This window comes from Anomalospiza imberbis, chromosome Z (assembly GCF_031753505.1).
Source record: "Anomalospiza imberbis isolate Cuckoo-Finch-1a 21T00152 chromosome Z, ASM3175350v1, whole genome shotgun sequence".
In the NCBI taxonomy this organism is placed as follows: Eukaryota; Metazoa; Chordata; class Aves; order Passeriformes; family Viduidae; genus Anomalospiza; species Anomalospiza imberbis.
Window position 1 is genome coordinate 16,606,023 of NC_089721.1, and position 19,928 is coordinate 16,625,950.

General features: G+C 38.6%; 1 protein-coding gene across 5 annotated transcripts in view; it reads right to left on the reverse strand.

The window, feature by feature from the left end:
* SLC38A9 (solute carrier family 38 member 9) overlaps nucleotides 1-19,619 on the reverse strand; it is a 44,944-nt gene extending 25,325 nt beyond the window's left edge. For 2 of the 5 annotated variants that reach the window (XM_068176991.1, XM_068176988.1), the window contains exons 1-8: nucleotides 19,357-19,515; nucleotides 14,249-14,397; nucleotides 6,224-6,356; nucleotides 5,529-5,650; nucleotides 5,321-5,384; nucleotides 5,115-5,208; nucleotides 3,965-4,135; nucleotides 1,353-1,412 (exon numbers count right to left, since the gene is read on the reverse strand). In XM_068176991.1, coding sequence (XP_068033092.1) covers nucleotides 1,353-1,412; nucleotides 3,965-4,135; nucleotides 5,115-5,208; nucleotides 5,321-5,384; nucleotides 5,529-5,650; nucleotides 6,224-6,356; nucleotides 14,249-14,352 — 748 coding nt within the window. In that variant the 5' untranslated portion in view covers nucleotides 14,353-14,397; nucleotides 19,357-19,515. Of the gene's footprint in view, nucleotides 1-1,352; nucleotides 1,413-3,964; nucleotides 4,136-5,114; nucleotides 5,209-5,320; nucleotides 5,385-5,528; nucleotides 5,651-6,223; nucleotides 6,357-14,248; nucleotides 14,398-18,884; nucleotides 18,908-19,356; nucleotides 19,516-19,568 lie in introns of those variants that run through there. The other 3 variants (XM_068176989.1, XM_068176990.1, XM_068176992.1) reach the window with 3 other exon arrangements.
* Between the last annotated feature and the right edge of the window lie 309 nt (nucleotides 19,620-19,928).

Genomic DNA, 19,928 nt, shown 5'->3' on the forward strand with positions numbered 1-19,928 from the left:
ACCTAGGAAGCTTTGTGTTGAAATATAAAACATTGTTCTCATAGTGTCTTATTTAAAATCTTGGCATCCCACAAGAGTCAATAGCCACTATCCTACACTGTCTCCATTCCTGTTGTCAAAAAGGCAAAGGCATACAAAGCATTCTGACAAATTTCTTGCTTAAAAGTGGATTGTTTCACAAACCTTGAAAAATGCTTTTGTTCTTACTGATCTCTTTGGTAGCCCTGAATGTCCTGTCAAGAGTCACTTGAACATCTGACAGCCCTTAATTTTGTGTAGCAGCTGCTTTAAATCTTCTAGTTGGTGGAGGATAGTGTGGAATATTGTCTACTTTGCCTCCAAGTCATACCCCCTGCTGCATAAGCATGGGAGAGAACAGTAGAAGCAGGAGAGAACACAAAATGATGCCTAGCTGGTAAGGACTGTTAGAGGAGCAGGATTCAACACTAGCTCAAATCCAAATCAATTGGTTTTCAGAATTATTTCTCAACTCCTTTGCCTGACTCCAACATATGTTCTCCAGAAATACAGCTGCAGCTAGTGTTACACACAGCTGCCCAGCTGGTAGTGGTATGTTTCCTCATTCCTCATACACTCAGGATAGACAGCTTTCCTAAGAGGGCAGTATGGATTCAGTCACTATGACAGAGGCAGAAAAGATTCAGGGGTTGACAATGCCTGCCTTGCTTTGCTCCTGCCTTCATTCTACATTGTTCTGCCTACTTAAGAACTTGGAACAGATCTACATTCATACTTGACTGCAGTTTCTTCCCTTAGTTGTGAAGTTGTGTTGTCACACTCTCCAAAAAGCACAAGCAGAGGTGCAAGTAGCCTGACACTTGTTTCTTTTTTGTATTCAGTATCAAAAAAACTGTTCTTACATAATTAAAAAAAAAAAATTATCGTGCTGCAGAACTTGTGAGTAGTAAAGTTGCCCCCATCAAGATTTTTAACAGTAAGCAGAACTCAGGCACCTCAAATTTAGGGTGTGAAAGTTAAAATTCCTTAAGGCAATTCCTCATTGTGCAACTACTGTTAAAAAGTTAACAGTCAAGCTTTTAAGGAGGATGTATTAGGGCATACAGAAACTTGTAACTGGTTCTTTAATACTTATTCTCACCTCCACTTTTTAAACTTATTTTTCACTTCCCCAGTTATTCAGATCTCCAAGTGTGTGGTTATTTGTGGAAGTACAAATCCCAGAGAGAAAGTAACAGTCTATTAAAAAACACATAGTTACAACTTATGATATATACTTTATAACCGGTATGTGGTTAGGCACTGAAACATGCTAATTTGCATTTAAACCCCCACCCAAAACTGGTAACACAAATACTCTAAGTGCTTCTTACCTTTGTTACTTCCATTGGTGCCAGGAACAATATCTGTTACATTAATGTCATGAACAAAGTCTGCAAAGAAGAAAATCTCACTATCAGTGTCCCATGCCTGCTATTAGGCTTTCATCTGTTGACTTGACTGAAATTAAGTAAGAAAATATTTTGGAAAATTTTATCAGAGGAACAACACAGCAGCTTTCACTCACCCCCAGACCCAAGTGGAAATTTACTAACTACTGCAGAAGTGTTTTAAAGTAGCTCTACACTGTATTACTTTCTTAGAAGCCCTGGCCATTTATAAATTTCCAAAGACTCCCCACTCCCACGATTCTTATTCCACAAGCACACTTCCACTACTCCCAGCTACTTGGTAGTGTTGAACAGTAGGCCAGTAAGGAGATGCATCTTAAATCCAGCCTCTTTTGGGACAGAAAAAAGGGCATGCAAAAATACCCCTAGTCCAGACAGTATTATACAGAACAAGCTTCCCTTACTCATTTTCTAATATTTTCTTTTTCAGAAGAGGCTCTGTGGGATGCTTTCATGCTTCCATGGGAAACTCTGGAAAAAGGTTAAAGCCTCACTGTCATACAGGCATCTCTAGTAGTGTTTTATTTCCAGTACACTCCTGTGCTACTTTACTGGTATACCACACCAGTTATTTCCAAGTTTCTGCAGCCTTAGCTTTACAAAGATATTGGATAGCATTTTCATTATATTTATATATTATGTGTATATATACACAGAGAAAATGCTTCATCAGCTTTGAAACCGAATTAGTGTATCACTGGTTAAATTTTGCTTCTGTTGCATGTGGGCATGTTATGCACAGAAAATCAACTGGGGCAGTTGGCTTCAGATTTTTTAAATGCAATTAAAAGCAGCTTGTTTCTCATAAAGAAAGGAAAAAGTCCTGTGGGAAGAAAACTGTTTCCTCTTTCTTTATTTTGATTTATGACACCCTGAATCACAAATAAGTTTCTCATACTTACTTCTACTAGTTCAGAGTATACAACAATCAGAAGATTTAACTAAAATCAAATTTTGTGTTCTTAATTTAAAAAAAGTACCTAGTGTGGAGCCATTAAAATTAATAGTTCTTACAGAATTAAAGACCTTTAAATTTGTTATAGATGTCACCTTCTGTTTCTTCTGTATTCAAAAAGAAGTTTAGGACTAGCAATTTCATTTGTGGATTTTGTTTTTCCCATAAAACAGAAAGTGAACAAGACCATGCAATACCATGTTAAAGACATCATATTGCACTCAGCTAACAATTCTTGCATTCTTTGTGTACTACAGATTTCTAGACTACCTTCCCACAGAAAATCAATTTTCCCCCACCTAAACTGTATGTGCAGATGTTTTAAGAAGTCATCAGAATGTATTATAATTAAACGAAGTATAAGCTGCTGCTGAATACTTAGAATGCTTACTGAATTCCTGCTTAGAATACTTAGAAACATGTGGCTGGAAGATGCCACTGTGTCAAACCTACATCCTATTATGCATTTTATCACCTAGGAATTAAGTATGAAAATTAGGACAAGAAGCTAGTGATTGTTATTCTTAGACCGAACAACTTAAATAAGAACTCCAAACAAAAATAGGTAAGGGATAAAGTAACATGCCAGTTCCATGGAAAAGCAAGACTTTTTCCCAAAAATAAGACCTTTTCACCATTTTAAATTTAATTTATGCCATTTATAATAATAATGCCATTTATTAGAACTGGCATTATTTAATTTAGAGTAATTTAAGATTAAAGTGTTAAACTTTTTTAAGAAACCTTAAAGTCTAAAATGAAATGTCTGTAACAGCATATAAATTAGGTCAGCTATAAAATTAAAAGTCATTAACCAATATAGTAAAGTATATCCTATAGGAATGGTGGGAATTCTAATAAACACTGTTTAACAGGCTTAGCTGTCTGTGCTGTTATTTGCCTCTGAGATAACCTTCCAAACCATATTTTAAATCTTAGTCAACCTACTCAACACTATGAATCAGATTTTCAAAGTTCTCAATTCCGTCACCCATTCCCACAACTCTACATTAATTACATGCACAAATGCTTGTGTGCCTGTGCATGTACCAGGGTAAAAAAACTCAATGTGTTTTCTTTTGTAGCAATGCACACTAAGATTCCTAGCACACTAAGAATCATTTTTACTGCAATAGAGCTCATTGCTTCCTCATGGATGCTTGCAAAAACTTCCTATATGGCAATATTTTAAGTTTGTTTGTTGAAATCTATAATGGAACTATGTTTTTTTATTATCCTGAATAATTTCAACAGTCTAGCTGTTATATGGCTGTTCAAACAGATACACCAATACAAACAAAGGGGGAGTGAAAGTAGAGTGGAAACAAGCAGCCAGGTTTAGGTTGTTTAAACTATACCAAGAAAACTACACTTTGAGAGAGAAATTGAAAAAGTGGCTTTGAAAACACATAGGACTTGCCCATAACACCACACACAGTTACTTCTTCTCAACTGATTTTTTCATGCAATGTAGCAGGAAAATCAACATTACATAAAATGGACAATCTTTTTTCGGTAAAAGGCAGTCTTGATCTTTATAAAGGATTGCTGTAAAACTTAAACAAAAATGTATACTTACTGTATATAAATTTTCCTGTGTTGAACAGAAAGTTGGACATAAGTACCCAATAAACAATCATGGCTCCAACAAGTGATACCATAGAAAATAAGAGGCTTGACCATTGACCAAAGGATCCAAAGTAATACTTGCAAACATCTGGGAATTCCCAGTTTGAGGTATCTGTTAAAGCTGAAAAAGACATAAAATCCAAAAATATATCTAAACAAAATGTTACATTAGAGTCAATAGAACTATTCAAGACAAAATGTGGGGCTTTTTAAGAATGCTCTGACACACATTCACAGTGCTTTCAAGGACTAAGAAAAGTGCCAGTAACTTTAAAATATGGCACTCATTAAGTGTTTGAATGAAGAAGCATAAAGTAGACACTTTTATTGTGGCCATACTACTACTTTTGAATAGTTATAGAAGCACTGAAATAAGACATGGCAAAAACGCCACCATGCATTTACAGCTAAAGCCTTTTGCAGAAGTTATGGCAAAGTAGGCCAGACCATTAACTATTCCTTAACCTATTCCTCATGCCCAGAAATTAGTTCAGTCACAAACTGACAAAGGTCTTAATGGCCTTTATTTGAGCAAGTGAGATATTAGTTTATGCACAAAAGCACCAACCAAAGAAGAGCCCCAATGTGAGTTTTGAACAATAAAAGTGCATTCTAATTAGAGCTGCTGTCAATGACTGCTGCAGCCGCTGATAGTTAGAGGGCTTTCAACACAGAATACACACAAGTATTAGGGTAATACAGACATACAACACAAGGGGATACAGCTACAGCCCATGCTGTTCCACTGTGCAAGTTGATCAGAAGTGTAGAGATCTGGACAGTGCTTAAGGCAAAAAGATGCCTCTAACTCCCAAAGTCCCCAAAAACTTAATAAGTGAACATCTGAAACCCTGCTTACAAAGAGTTTGTGTTTGGCTATAATATTTAGGTCCCAAGAAACTGAAGGAATATCTAATAAGGGAAGACAGAATTTAGCACACAAAGCTTAGACACAGACTACAAAAATAGAGATATTCAAAGAACAGCTTTTATTTGCAGGTCAGGTCTAACATATAGTAAAGACATGCACAAATAGAATCTAATACATATTGGTATTTCACACTTAAAGTATTTGCATGATGAAGCTTTGGATTTCTTACATATCATTTGCCGTGATTTCACAACTCTGTAACAGCAATAAAGAGTCAAAACGCCCATCATTAAGATGAGAATAATTCCAGAAGTGAAGCCTGCCTGTTAAGAGGGAGAAATACAGTTAATTTTATTTACTATTATACTATAAAAAAAGAAGAGTAGGCCATGTTGCCAAAAACATGTTCATATGCATACATTTTTCATAGTTTACCTGTTTTATTCCCCATGGGATACTTAATATGGATGTACCCATCATAGTATTCCATATCATAAATCTAGGAAGAAAAAATCCAGTGAATATTTAAAAAACCATTCTTACTTCAAATTGTTGTCTTAGTTAACAACAGTTATGTTGTTAATATAGAACATACAATAATCATGCATTTTGTGGCTATGATATGGGAAGCTGTTTAACATACATTGTCACCAGACTGGAGTTTTTACCGTAGCCATCTGTGCAACTGTCGACTTTAAAAGCAGTTCCTAATGGACTGTACACGTAGATTTCATCAGGAGCTGGGAGGACATGATCAGGAGCAATCTAACATGGATAAAAAAAAAGACTTATTAGTAACATCAATGTAACTTAACTAATTGTCCCAAACACGGCAAATCAACTACTGTAAGTCACAGGAAATTACAATTTATTAAAAAACAAACATCAAACAAAAACAAAAGGACAGAGAGAAGTTTGTACTATGCTAATTCTCTTCCATTTCTAGCTAGCTAGCTAGAAAAATGCATTTTTCTTCTGCAAAATGTGTGTAAACACACTATGAAGAGATCATGGTAGTGCAGCAGTTCAATTACTGCAGCTGACCACTGCTTTAATCTCATAGGTGGGAGAAATCTGGGCAGCCCGGATCACTGTTATAAAATGAATGTTGTCTGTATATTTTCTTTTAATGGTGAAGGCATTGCACAAGAAGTAAATAACAGCTTGTGATAAAACAAAACCTTTCTAAGGCACTCAGCTACTTCAATGCTTGATTCAAAGCAAGCTGCAGAACAATTCTCCCCCAACCTTTATTTCTGCTGCTTATATAAATCCAGGCTGTCTAAGACCCAACATGCCAGAGGCCATCCAGTTAATGAGGCCCTGTCTTTGCCTTACCAATGCCCTGTTTGCAGGGGATGTGAGCCTGCTATAGTAATGAATCCGCTTATTCATTGCTGAAGCTTCATCAGTGACTCTTTGCATGTCATCATTCACACCGACTATGTTTGTGGGCTCCACGTGAAATGGTCTAAAGGAGGAGGAAAAAAGGCAAGAATGGAAAACCCTTAAAACCATTGAACAAAAGATTTAATATACAACTCAGAAATATTCAGGATGGTTTTGTCATTCATTGACACAAGGCAAATGAAAAAATATCCATCAATGCCACTGAGGGAAGCTGCCACCTGTGAAAGAACTGTGAGTTTATAACCATATTAAAATGGCCTCCAGGCCAGATTCTGCGGAGCAACTTAACATCAGACCTAATATCCAGCTGTTAATTTTCAACAATGAATCACACACAGAAATACATGCTAAAGAGCTTGGGCAAGCTTATTAGTGCTTTTAACTGGTGTTGCCAGAACTAGTGATGTGGAACAGAGGTAGAAACAGAAAGCATGAAAATGCAGAAGCAGAAAGCAGAGAAAGAGGAATGAGAGGTGGCAGTGAGGACCATCTATGAAAAGATTAGGAACTACTAATCTATCTGAAAACACCATACGGAATTGTGTTTAGTGGGGAAGGAACCAAATCCAAGACCATGTGCTCATACTATCTTTAAGTCAAGGCAATGGGGAATGGACTTTGTCTCCCCTTCTTCTACTCCACCTGAGTTAGACTGCAGGCATGGTCATGGCTGCTTAAGGAGAAAACAGGAACACCACATGCCCTTCATTTTCTCTGTACACACAGAGGTACAGAGCAAGCACAGTGAAAGCTGCTCCTGAAGTTACATCACCATACAAATGCAGCTTCATGCAAGGAGCACTACCAGACAAATGTGTCTGAATCATGATATTGCCGAGATTTTTTTTCTGACTCAAGTCTCATTTACTTCCATATAGGCATATTATGCTCTTGCTTAAAAACAACATTGACTCCTAGCACTGAGAGGCTAATTTCTCAAACGAGACAGAGGATGCTGGTGTCTTCTAAGCCTTAATAAATCAGCTTTTTTTTTTTCCTTTCAGCAGTGCTTTTAATTTCTAAAACTACCACAACAGCTTTCTGATCTTCCTCTTCCTGGCTGATGTTTAAATCACTCAAACCCATAGAAGCAGAGATCACAATTAGCTTCCAACTACTAACAACAGAAACAAGGTCAGCAATAAAGTCATGCCATTTATTCTGTAATACTAGCAAAATCTGTTTGAATTTACTGTTTTTCAATACCCATTTATGTTTCAGACTACAAAGGAATCTGGGCAACCCCTCCAACCCCAGCTCTCAATAACATCCATAAAAAAGTTCCCATTCTTTTTCCCAATGAATCATTTACGCATTTGTACTATGACACTACATGTTATCTGTAAGGAAGATAAGAAATACCATTCTGAAGTTCTTTGCTCTGTCTTTTAAGAGAGGAAGATAGGTTCCTATTCCTGTGTGCTTAAGGGCAGACAGTAGGTGGGAGTATCTATGAAAGTAAGAAAACCTGACTCACAAAAGGGGAAAATAGAGAACACAAAGTTCAATCTCTACAAATTCATTCTTTCTTTTATCTTAAACTTAATTAATTTTTACATATTCCTTCATTATGGAAAAAAAAGGCCTAGATTTGCTAAGTTGTTTCCTACATACTGAAATGAAAATGAATACTTCTAAATTTTTAAAACATTCTCAATTGACTCTTCTTTCTATGATTATGACATAATGGGGGAAATATGTGTTTTATGCGTGCACTTTTGTGGTGTTCTTGTAAGAAATTTAGAAAGATATCTCAATTTAAAAGAAATAAATTTTAAGCAATAGCTTTACTACTCAAAACACAGGCACATGGGGCTAACTCACTCCACATGTAGGTAATACACAAAAATACTCATGCACTGTCAGTTCCAAAGGACTTTACTTGTTTCAGCTTAAAATTTATTAGGTTGAGAAAATCACTGGACACAGCTAAAAAATTTCATTACAAGACCTGTAAAATAAAGACTGTAGTCATGAAAACAGGAAAAGTAACTTGTTTAAACTTGTTTAAATGCCACCCCACCCCAGTCAACTCTGCTATTTTCTTTTTGGATTGCTGACATGCACTATATTTAGAACACTTATAAGTATGTGTTTTGCTAATTATACAGCAGCTGCATAGTGTGAAGACCTTCCTCTCCTTCTTCATCTCCTTTTAATATTATTAGTACATCCCCATAAACTTCCACTGCAACTGTGGAAAGGTTACAGTGAGACAAAGTCCACATTTTGATTCAAAGTGAGTAGATGTGTGACAAAGATTTCTTTCAAAATGGTGTCCAACAATTGCTAGCATGGATGCCAAAGAAAATTCTTCCAGAGTGTAAGACAGTCAGGTATTATTTTTTAAAGCGATGCAGGTGAAAGCCAAGGATGATTTTAAAATTGAAGTAACAGAAAACATGCATACAACATCCTATTTTATGGGGAAAGCAGTGCTGTCAATGACCAAATAGATATAAAGAAAATAAATTATGTGTAGTAAAAATTATCTGTATCTGTAGGTGAGAAACTGTTAAAAGAAAGACATTTCATCTCCTTCAGTATTATCAACAGAATCTGGATTAAACATGCAACTTATGGTCTAGCACAAAACAAAAGGGCATGATCCAAAATCTAATCTATGGCTGAGGAAAAGAAAATAAAATTAAGCAATCCCTAAGAAATTGTATATACCTATTGCTTCTGCTTTCTGACTAGAGGAGTGTGTATGTTTATTGTTGCCAGTACTTGGGCTACTTCCCCTCTTGATCCCTGCTACTGTACATCTGTTGAGAATGAAAATTATGTAAAGCAGCAGTTAATTTGATTTCTTCCAGGGTACCACTGCACCACTAGCCCTGCTGAGCAAGTGAATCCTGAAACATACTGACCACCAATCAATTTTATGATATTTGTAGATCTCTTTGGAAACATCAATCTGACTTAGAAGCTGTGTGAGCAGGCTGGGAGGCCTGCTACTTACCTACCCTGATCTCCACTAGGAGAAGGTAGCATCCTGTTCAGGATCAAGGTTAAGGTATTGCTCCCAGCAATACCCATACCAAAGACTGGTTGTAGGCCATATTCAAATGGGGGTCTGAGAAGCTCTCTCAGGGACTCAAAGAAGTTCTAAAATACTGAGATTTTCAAAGCCCAAAGCAGGAAGGATATAATTTGGGATATATTTTGAAAAACTCTATTTAGGGACTTTATATCTAGCAGGCAAGCACTAGCAAGTATCAGCAAGCACATGCAAATATTAGCAGCTACAACTACAGCTGCATTCCCATAAAAAAATCTGATTTATACAGGCAATTATATCCTATCTCTCACATGGCAAAATACTTATGAAAAGAACGATGGACAATGTGATCAGGGGGAGGGGGAGAGATTATATGACTGTGATTATGATGTGAAACAATGCAGACAATTCCCATGCACTGAGATAAACTGTAACAGCCCTTGAATTTCATACACACTAAAAGACATAATTACAATTACTGTTTGAGCAGCTAGCCTGAAAAACAGCGCTCTTTTACCAGGGCAAACACAACACTAAAACAGAGCTGTTTTCCATAGGACCATGAGAATGGACAACTTAGGACGTCCATATCTTCCATACATTACACCCGGCAGGTGTATTTCAGAAACCCTTCCCAGAAAACCAGTGGCTACACTCATCTTTTCTTGCTCACACAGAGTGTTAATAATAATTCTCTAGAGCTGGTCCAGGAAAAGGAAGAGGAGCGCTTCTGTCAAAACTTCCTCACATTTTTAACTAAAGTAGCAATTTTGCAAGCAAAAAAATGAAAAGAGATGCTCATGATTAACATTGTCCCCTTGTGATAAGCAAAGTTCAAGTGTTGGATTTGGAGGGCTAGAGGGAACAGCATAACAAGAACACTAGTCAACTATGTAAAGTTTTCATAATGGTGCTACATTCATCTTATGTAATTATCAGCAATGTACTGTATCTTGTAGGGCAATGAAGGACTAAGACTAATACATACTTCAAGAACTTTCAGACTAAATAACACTGCTTTTCAAGTGCCTTTGCTGAAGTATTTTTAAACATCAAACAACTGGTTCTAGAGATCTGATCAAAAACATGGTAAGTATTGAGCTATTACAGTATAATAGAGTTTTTTTGTACCATGATGTCTTTTAGCTCTACATGGCAATATTAATGACTTTAGACAAGCTTTTCATTTTTAAACAAATATGAAAAAACCTTCTTTACAGGGTGCTTGACAATTTCTTTCCTCCTAACAGACCACAAGAAGCCACTTTAGCTTAATGCAAAGATTTCCTTGATACCCCGCATCAATCATTTACTTTTTAGGGATGCAATCAGATAATTACAGAGAAATAAAGCTAAAAAATTTATACTGCTTTATTGTCTTACTGAGTTACCAAATTATTACAGGAATGCTGTAAATGGCACAAGACAAACTAAGGAGTAACACTGATTCACTGTATTGGAAATTAAAGAAAGGAGAAGAAGTAATAACAATAGGTAGCTATTTCATAATTGGCAACTACCTATCTGGATAGGAGCACCAGGCACTGGAACAGGCCCTCCAGGGAACTGGCCATGGTACCAAACCTGTCAGAGTTCAAGAAGCATTTGGACAACAGTGTCAGGTACATGATCTGGTTCTTGGGGTTGTCTTGCGGAAGGCCTGGAGTTGGACATGAGTATCCTTGTGGGCCTGTTACAACTTAGGATCATCTATGATTACAGATATCAGACTTCTCTTAAGGAAATCTATACAAAAGAATTCCACAAGTGACTTGGTTTTTACTTTCTAAGATGTCTGAATTTACTGAAATATTAAACAGTGTGCTTACAGATATTTTGTAAGATCTTCATTATCTTCGCAATACACTTTACCTAATTTTTTTCTGCATTTATATCACCATTACAGTAATTACAGCATGATCACACAAGTTTCTTAAAATGTTGGATGCAGAACATTTTTAAGTATAATGTCATTGCTTGCACATTTTAACAAATTAGGCATCATAAGCTTTACCACGCCACACTTCAATCACTATTCCTCTTGCCTGTCAAAGACAAAAGCTATTTTACTTGTCAATTACCAAGAAATATGAAGGTTCTTAATTAAGGTCACAATTGTTTCCAATTATTAAGTAGCAATACTAGGAATTCACAAAAATGTTGGCAAAATAGAAAAACAGAGAAACAGGGAAAGCAAGCAATGGTGTCAAATGATCACGTAGGTGTGGAGTGGTAAAGGCATAATGAATGCAGAAAGGATAGATTTGCACAGGTTGCCGACCTTCTCCTAAGTTAAAAGAACTCTGAAAATAAAAGGAATCAACTACTTTTGCATTAAAAAGGCTTCTCTGACTGCCACCTACAGACACTGTTTAATTTACAGCTGTTTCACTTACCGATGCCTCCTACATTCTGAGAACCTGTGTGACTTTAAAAAGAATAGGAAAAAAAGGCAGAAGACTTGATCCCTCTTTAGCAGGAGGTATTGTCAAGCTTTTTCATATGCAAAAGAACCAGCACAAAACATCAATTGCTTCTTTGAAGGTTCATCTTGACTGACAACTGCATTATCTGTTGACAATGAACAGTTTGAAGAAAACAAGAAACGCCCTCTTTTCCATACAATAATCACCAATAAGCCACTGCAGCAACGATATTCTAGCTTTTTTAAGGAGCTACAAAATGGGAAAAACACATCGAATACGGTGAAGAGAGAGGGCAATAACATTCTCTTTAAAAGGATTAAAAGTGGCTTTATACTTCCCTCAAATTAGCAAAACAATACTACACAAAGTAATTTACAACTCTAAAAAACAATTAGCTTATTGTTCTTATGTAAACACTGAAAAGCATTCCTTTCAAAAATCCCAAATTCTCCAAGCTGTTAAGAAAACCAAATAACTATGCAAATTGCTCAAATTTCAAACAACCCAAACAAAAGTATAGAACAGCACTAAGACAGACAAACAGTAATTACTACAAATCACACACAACACTTGAAGAGCTATCTCAATCAAAGCAAAGTTACCAAGCACTCGGATCCAGTTTCTGAATACCAAGTTAAAAAACAGGAACAAAGTAAGAGCAAAAACACACTGCATTGTACTACGGCATTTTCACTGTTGGATACTTTAATGCCTAACAGTTCTCCTTCCCAGGAGCCACTATTCCCTGAAGGTTTAATGAAGAAGTCCTTCAAACTGTCCATTTGCTCTGACCATGACTGACACAGACTCCAATGGCCTCTTCTTCCTTATTTCTTCTTTTAAAAGTGTGGGGGCTGCCTGTTCTAGTACAGAAGTGGAGTTCAAACTTGTTTGACCTCTCTATTATTTCCAGGCCTTTCTGATATCCCAGGCCTCATGACTTTCATCCCTGTGCCTCTGCATACCTGGAAGGCAAAAAGGCTAGGTGGTAGAAAAAGGGAGAAAGAATTCAAGAGAGGAGCAGTAAGGACATTTAGGCAGATCTGCAGAACTGGAGGCGGTGAATGTGGGCACACAATCCAAGTACACACTTCTGCTTTTAGGCAGGGAACCAAACACCACAGGCTATGACTTTTTATGAAGTTGAGTCTCCAGAAATCACAGGGAAAAAACCCAATCACACAATATGGAAACAATACCTAACTTCACTTAGAAAAGTGGGTCTTAGCATTTAGGTGTTTCAAAAAAACTCTTATTGCTACTGCATCACCACAACACCTGAAACCCACTGCTCCTCAAACAGAACACATACTTCCTTCAAAACAAGTTGCTCCTGAAAATCATACATACAAATTAGCAGTCTTCTTATGACAGGAAGGGATCAGATACTCCACAAAAAAAGAAAGATTTCATTTACATTCATTCACAGATGCCTTTGCCACCTGCAAGTACTCTACCTTTTCCTAGCCTTTATAAACACAATTCTGTTTGTTTCTAGACCTGTACTCCCTTTGTTCCCCTGGATTCACTCAGACCCTTATCCTCCTTCCTTTACTGGCAGAGAAGAGGATGTACACAGGCTCTCAGCTTTCCAAAGCTGAAGGCTGATACCATCAAAGCACTATCCTCAAGAACTCTTTTTCTTTGGTGAAGCGGCCTCTGACAACAGGATTTTGTATGCAACAGTGCCATCTTCGGTTCCTTCAGGAAAACTGCTTTACTGAAATATCACGGATGCAAATAGGAAAAAATAAACCATAAATTGGTCCAAGAAGTGCTACGGTGCTATTCCTTCATCTAAAAATGGAAAGCTGATGCCTTCACCTAGTATGAGGAGGGCAGGTCCCACTCTGATCTCAGTTTTGGTTCCACGACCAGCCCACAAAAATCTTAACTGCAGCAGAGGAAGTCTCTCATTCCAAACCCCTTTGTGGAGATGTTGAACTCTAACATGTTAAAACATGTAAAATAACGACTTAGCTAGAGGGATTATTTTTAAGGCACAGTAATAAGGCTGGACTGACGAATTTTTCACATTTGCTTACTCTTAGAAAGCACTACACTTTTTTTCTTAAATGGCAGTAAATGTCACTCAGCTCAGCATCACCCGCAGAATGCATACAGCACTACAGCACCATCTACATATACTGATAGCAACATCGGGCAAACTTGCTTGCATAGTCTCAACATTCCCCTTAGTTGTTCTAAAAAAAAAAAAAAATTATGCTCCACTCTACACACACTCTGAAGAGCACTTTAAAAGCCTCATGATGAGTTCTTAATAGAGAGCTCTCCCTGAAATGATGGCAATAGAAAAACCTTATCCTAATAAACAAAACATAATAAGAACATCTGTTCACCTGGTGTTTGGAAATAAAATACTATCATATAGTGACAACTGTTTGTACAGAGATCCTGGCTTCTACTTTTTAATCTTCTGTCCTTGTAGGGTTCTGCTGTCAAAAGCAAAGAATAAATAGCTCTTTCCCTTAGAGTAATTCTGTAATTTATCTTTCCTCATACCTTTTGCACTTACAGTCTTCTGGATTAAACTGTATATTCATGATTCCATAATTGCTTTCATCACCTCCCACAGGAACCAAGATAGGTTTGGTATCCTCTTCCATATTTGGTGAGTATGTCTCCTTTTAGATTCTGTCAGTTACTCTAGCCTGAAAAAAAGGAAAAAAGGAAATGAGTTCACTGAGTTAAGCAAAACTATGTCCCTGCTATGAATTTAACTTTAGTCCTGCAGTTTCACAAGTTCCTGGGCTGAAAAACACCAGCAAAAAACTTCAATATGCCACTTGAGAATTCTCATTCCATAATGCAAACATCATGAGGCATGTACGGTGGGGACAGTAGTTTTTTAAAACACTCCATCCAGCCCTTAATCTCTTTTAGCACCACAACAAGGCAGTACAAATTAAATATAAATTTCTTAATGAGCTGTATTTCTAATGTGTAATGGTACTGTTATCAGTTATAAGAGCCTACTGTTTCACAAAATTACTTCAAACTTTGCAGCAGACACATATGCAGTTTATTCCAGTTCCAGTATATTTCCCATAATAAGGATCAGATTATTGCGGCCTACTGTGTCCAGGTCTTTTGAATAAAAAGTAATAAATGGTTTAGTAATGCATTAATAACTATTATATGCATTTAGACCACTCCTGGCCAAAGAGTGGGGAGAAGATCACTTTTAAACGAATGGATTTCTACTCAGATTTAATTACAGGCCTCACATGGAACTTTCTGTGGTCTTGTGTACAGCTGAACAAACATAATGGCTTAACAGCACTCATTTCTGCTATCTCCTGAAGAATTCCTCAGGCAGGACTCCTTCAAACAAGAATGTCAGAAGCCAGGACACTTTAAAACAACAAAGGTAGAAGTATCGGGTTTTCCATCATTTCAGAATGCTTTAAAATGTTAAGCTGATGGAAAGACAGATGACATCCAGAGTTGCCACAAGACAAGGAAGGGTAGTGCTGGCTGTTTGAAACCTGGACTGTCAGTGAAGAAGACAGAAAGAGTAAGGTGTGCATCATCCTTATGCACACTCATGGAAATACACCATAAAGGCCCAATCTCAGAAATCACACCAAACCAAGTTAATCAGACATAGTTCTATCCCTTCCTAGACTCATATTGTCAATCCCCTTCCATTAGCTTATCCTGCTAATACCTCTGGAAAAAAATCAAATCAAATCAAATCAAACAAAACAAAGAATTTGAAGGAGAGGATGAAAAATGAAAGTTACTGGTTTTCAACCAGATCTACTCTCCTGGCTAGAAAAAACTGCTGAAGGATGCATGGGAAAACACTGATGGATAATGTGGCAGGAACTGCAGAAGCATTAAGACTGGCTCAACCTGCCAAGGACGTGCTTTTTACAAGATAGACACAGGTAACAGCTCTCTGCTCTCAAGGGGAAGGGATCAGTAAAGGATCCAGTTTATGAAAATTGTACTCAAAGTTCAAGTCCTGCTTTGACAGCTCAATGGCATTTATGTGATCCCATACTGAACTGGACAAGGAGGACTGACACAGAAGAAAATTAGCCATTCTTTATTTTGCTTTAAACCCATATCAGTGTTGAGTTTGGGGCTTGTTATCCATATGCTTGCATGCCTACGCAAGGGAGGGAATAGTGCCATAGAAGCTATTTCATGTTGCAGCACTGACAGATTCCTCCTAGTTTCAACATCCACGACAAGAGATTTGAACAGTCACTAAGTTTGAAGGCATGATTTTAAGTTTAAAGTAATGACTGTATCTTGGTCACTTTAGCTCTTTGAGAGGATACAATATGCAAGTGGTAATAATCAAGGCAATCTAAGAGACTTATTGGCACTTGCTGACAGCATACTTTCTCCTACACTTAATGTTTGCTGTTACACTCCCTAAAAGGCAGTATTCCTCCACCTTTTTCAGATCCTTTCCAAGGGCCCCTCTTACCACCCTTAACTTACTGCTTTCTCTTGCCACTCCAGCCTTCTAAAAAACATCAGCTTTGATTCTTTACCCTGAAGTCCTTCTTATCCACAATACCCCTTCTGGTTCTTTGGCCCCAGCTAAACATGCTCTCATCCTTCTCAGCTCCTCTGGTGATGCTTAGTGAATGGACTTCTGCTCCTCATGTTCTTTCTATATTCTCCTATACACTGTCAAAATTGTTTTCCCAACCCACCTTTACTAAGCACTACTTACAAAGAGTCCACACCAATATTTTTACTTCTTTTCACATAACATGCTGTTCCTCTCCAAACTCTGCTTACAGATACCCTTTTACACACTTCCTTTTCTACTGCCTCCTCTTATTTTTCTACAGCTCTAGGCTTTCTGCTTTCTCCCTACTGATGCCCTTCCAGTTAAAATTTATCCTGGTACACATCAGCTTCCTACAACAAAAACACAGGCCCTGGAGATTTCACACACTGCTAGAGACATGCACCCAGTCCTCTGCTACTCCAATTAAAATATGCTATTACCTTATTTTAGTCTATTCTAGTCTTTCTCAATGGAACATCCTGTGTTCATTTTGTGAACACAAATGTCAAACATGATCCCCTTCACTTGTTCTGCATTTTTCATCTCTCTTAAGAATTTAAATCAGACTTCAGATCTAGCCATAAAAATGCATATAAAAATTTAATTTCCTAATGCCTGAATTGAAAATTGAAATAAATTCAAATCCCAAACAGCCAGTGGTTTTAGCCAGAATCTTCCATAAGAACACAGTATAGACATCCCTTCCTTCCACAAGCCATGGTTTTCGAGACAGATTAAGCAGACATCAAATGCAGATCCCTTCCTTAAAACCTGTTAAAACTCGTACGTTACAAGTCAGCCTGGTAAGTGCTGACAACAGGGATCACCAGTTTGATTTCTTCTGCACTACTGCTCTAAAGAAACAACCCAGATTTTATAGTATTCAATGAAGAAAAATAATCATTCCAAAATATATCACACTTTAAGTTTGGCTTGACAGCATTATTTGAGGCTTGGTGAGCTGGCGCTCACTTGACTCATTAGGGTCAATTAGAAGCCGGGTCTGCAAAGACAGCATTTTTTAAGTACCTGTTTTTGATAACAATTGAGTTCATGACCAGCAAACTGGCTACTCTACAAACAGATGCAGCTATGACACATGTAAAGGCTGGAGCTGGAGCCAGTATAAAGGACAACTGTAAGCACAAAAGCAAAATGAAGAAGAAATAACCAGGTTAATCTCTCTTTTATCTATGCCTATAAAACATTCTATTGTTCTGCAAGCTGAAGCACTACATCAGAAGGGCAGCAAAAGGAAACAAGTGGGAGGAGAATTTAATAATACAGGTTTCCTGTTGCTGGTCATGAACTGTGAAGCAACACCTAAGTCTATGCAAGTTATTTTTCCTCAGTCTCATTCTAGGGTACACTCCACATGACTTTTAGATGGTAATCTTAAAACGACTGGACCTTCATTAATCCTCATTGGCTCAACCCTATGAGCTTCTGCTTTCACTATCTTCAGATTCTCTCAACATGGTTTCAAAGTCTAAAAAGCATGAAGAAGACAAGGATATGGTAAATTTAGAAACCTCACTGTAGCCTGTGATCTAATAATGTTAGCACTGGATAGCAAAACCATATTAGTTGGCTTCCATTGTGAATTTAACAACAGCAGTTTATGGCTCAGTTATACATGTATGATGAAGCTTTAAGACAAGAGAGTTCATTCAGAGTTACAGCCCAGGCCATGCAAGAGAGCTAGCACATATGTTTACCCCGGCAGGAACAAAACTGTGTTCAGTTAGTCAATCATCCCAACCGTCTCAGAAGCATGGACTGTGCTTAGCTGGTACTTATCAGAGAACTTCCCAGAGTGGGCAGGAGGAGAAAGGCTGAAAGGATCACTACTCCACAGCCTCCACCATGCCATCATGGTGCTGTACAAACAGCAGCTGGAGCACTGAGAGCTCTTTATACTTCATTTCTTATTAAAAGTCACTCTTTCTAAAGAGCACCTCACACTCTTGATTTTAATACCAGAATCTGCTAATCAAAGTATTTAGTTCAAACAAGGAAATTATTTTTTAAAAGTGCCACTTGGAGTAATCCGGTCTTCTCTTAAATTCTGAGCAGGATGAATACAGTTCAAGGCATAATACTCAAGTAAGCTGCAGGCTGTGCACATGAGAAATAAGCACAGTCTACACTGAAAGATGAGAACTTCAACACAGGACAGCAGAGTTCCTCAGCTCCTAGGTGAATCCTCAGTCAGAAGGGACTGAAGGATGCTATACTGGTCATGAAAGTAGCAGCATACATTAAGAGCTCCTTAAAACGGGGATAGCATGCCGCCTCTTGTGGCACCTTACATACACCTCAGCTTGTCCATACTCTTCTACAACTGCATTGGTTAAAGGCGATTAAAACTGTGTAAGCAACATAAGTTAGCAACTTTTTGAGGAAAAAAAACCCTTTTGAATATACAAGCTGAACCTCTGCTGAACTTTCGTGTAGCTCTGACTGAACGAAGAGATACATGGTCAATGCCAAATAATAAATCTAAGTAAAATTAAAAAGAAATAGCATGTTCAACTAGATTTGTCTTGGACGGATAAAGCTTGTATAATTTATATATTTGTGGGCACTGCAGATAAACACAGAAACGAAACACTATCACCTTAAGCTAAGTTACATTTTGAGCACGATTTTTGTTTTTAACTTAACGGGCTCTCCCTCAGGCCCTTGAAAACCGACGTAAACATTTCCCTGCTTCACGGACCGCCCGAAAAGCTTCCATGCTGTTCCTATACCTCCGGCCCCGCTCTGACGATCTGCCCGTCTTCCCACGAACACGGCGTGGCCGCTCAGTGCCCGCGGCCGCTCAGTGCCCGCGGCCGCTCATGCCTGCGGCCGGAGCGGCTCCTGCCCGGCCCCTCCGCCCCGCAGGTCGCGCCCCCGAGCCGGGCCGGCGGAGGAGGGCGCGGAGGAGGACGCGAAAGAGGACGAGGAGGAGGACACGGCGGCGCCGCCTCCCCTCGCTCCGGAGCCGCCCCGAGATCCCCAGCGGCCGCTCCCGCCGAGCTGCGCCGCCCGGGCGCCGCCGCCGCCTCGCCTGATGCGGCTCCTGTACCTGCGGCTCGGCCCCGGCGACGCGGCGCTCCCGCCGCGGCCACAGGAAGCGCGGCGGCGGCTCCGGGCGTGCCAGGAGCTCCGAGCGTGCCGGGCCGCGTAGTTCCTGGAGCGGCTGCGCCGAGGAAGCCGTCCAGGCGCTGCGGAGCGCAGGACTACGATTCCCAGGAAGCGGCGGGGCGATGTACTCGGGCTGCCAGGCGAGGGCCTTACCGTGGAGACATGCGTGAGCCGAGTGCCGGGAAGAAAAGATTTGCACTTGTTGGTGTTGGCTGATGAGATGCCGCTAATCATCATCATCATCATCATCATCATCGTGAAAAATGCATATTTTATGATTGGCTTTTCGCAAATATTAAATTGAATACTATATGTATTATGTTATATTGATTAGAAGTGCTGTATTAACATTTTAATAGTTTGGTAAATGTAGTTTTGTAGTTAAAATAGAACCTATGTATGTGGGGGTTTTTTTACTAGCTGAAGCAAGAGATGAGATAATGAAGAAACTCTTCACACAGAGATGCCAGTGATGGGGGCCCATAAAGAATTACTGCCTCCTCATCGGAAAAG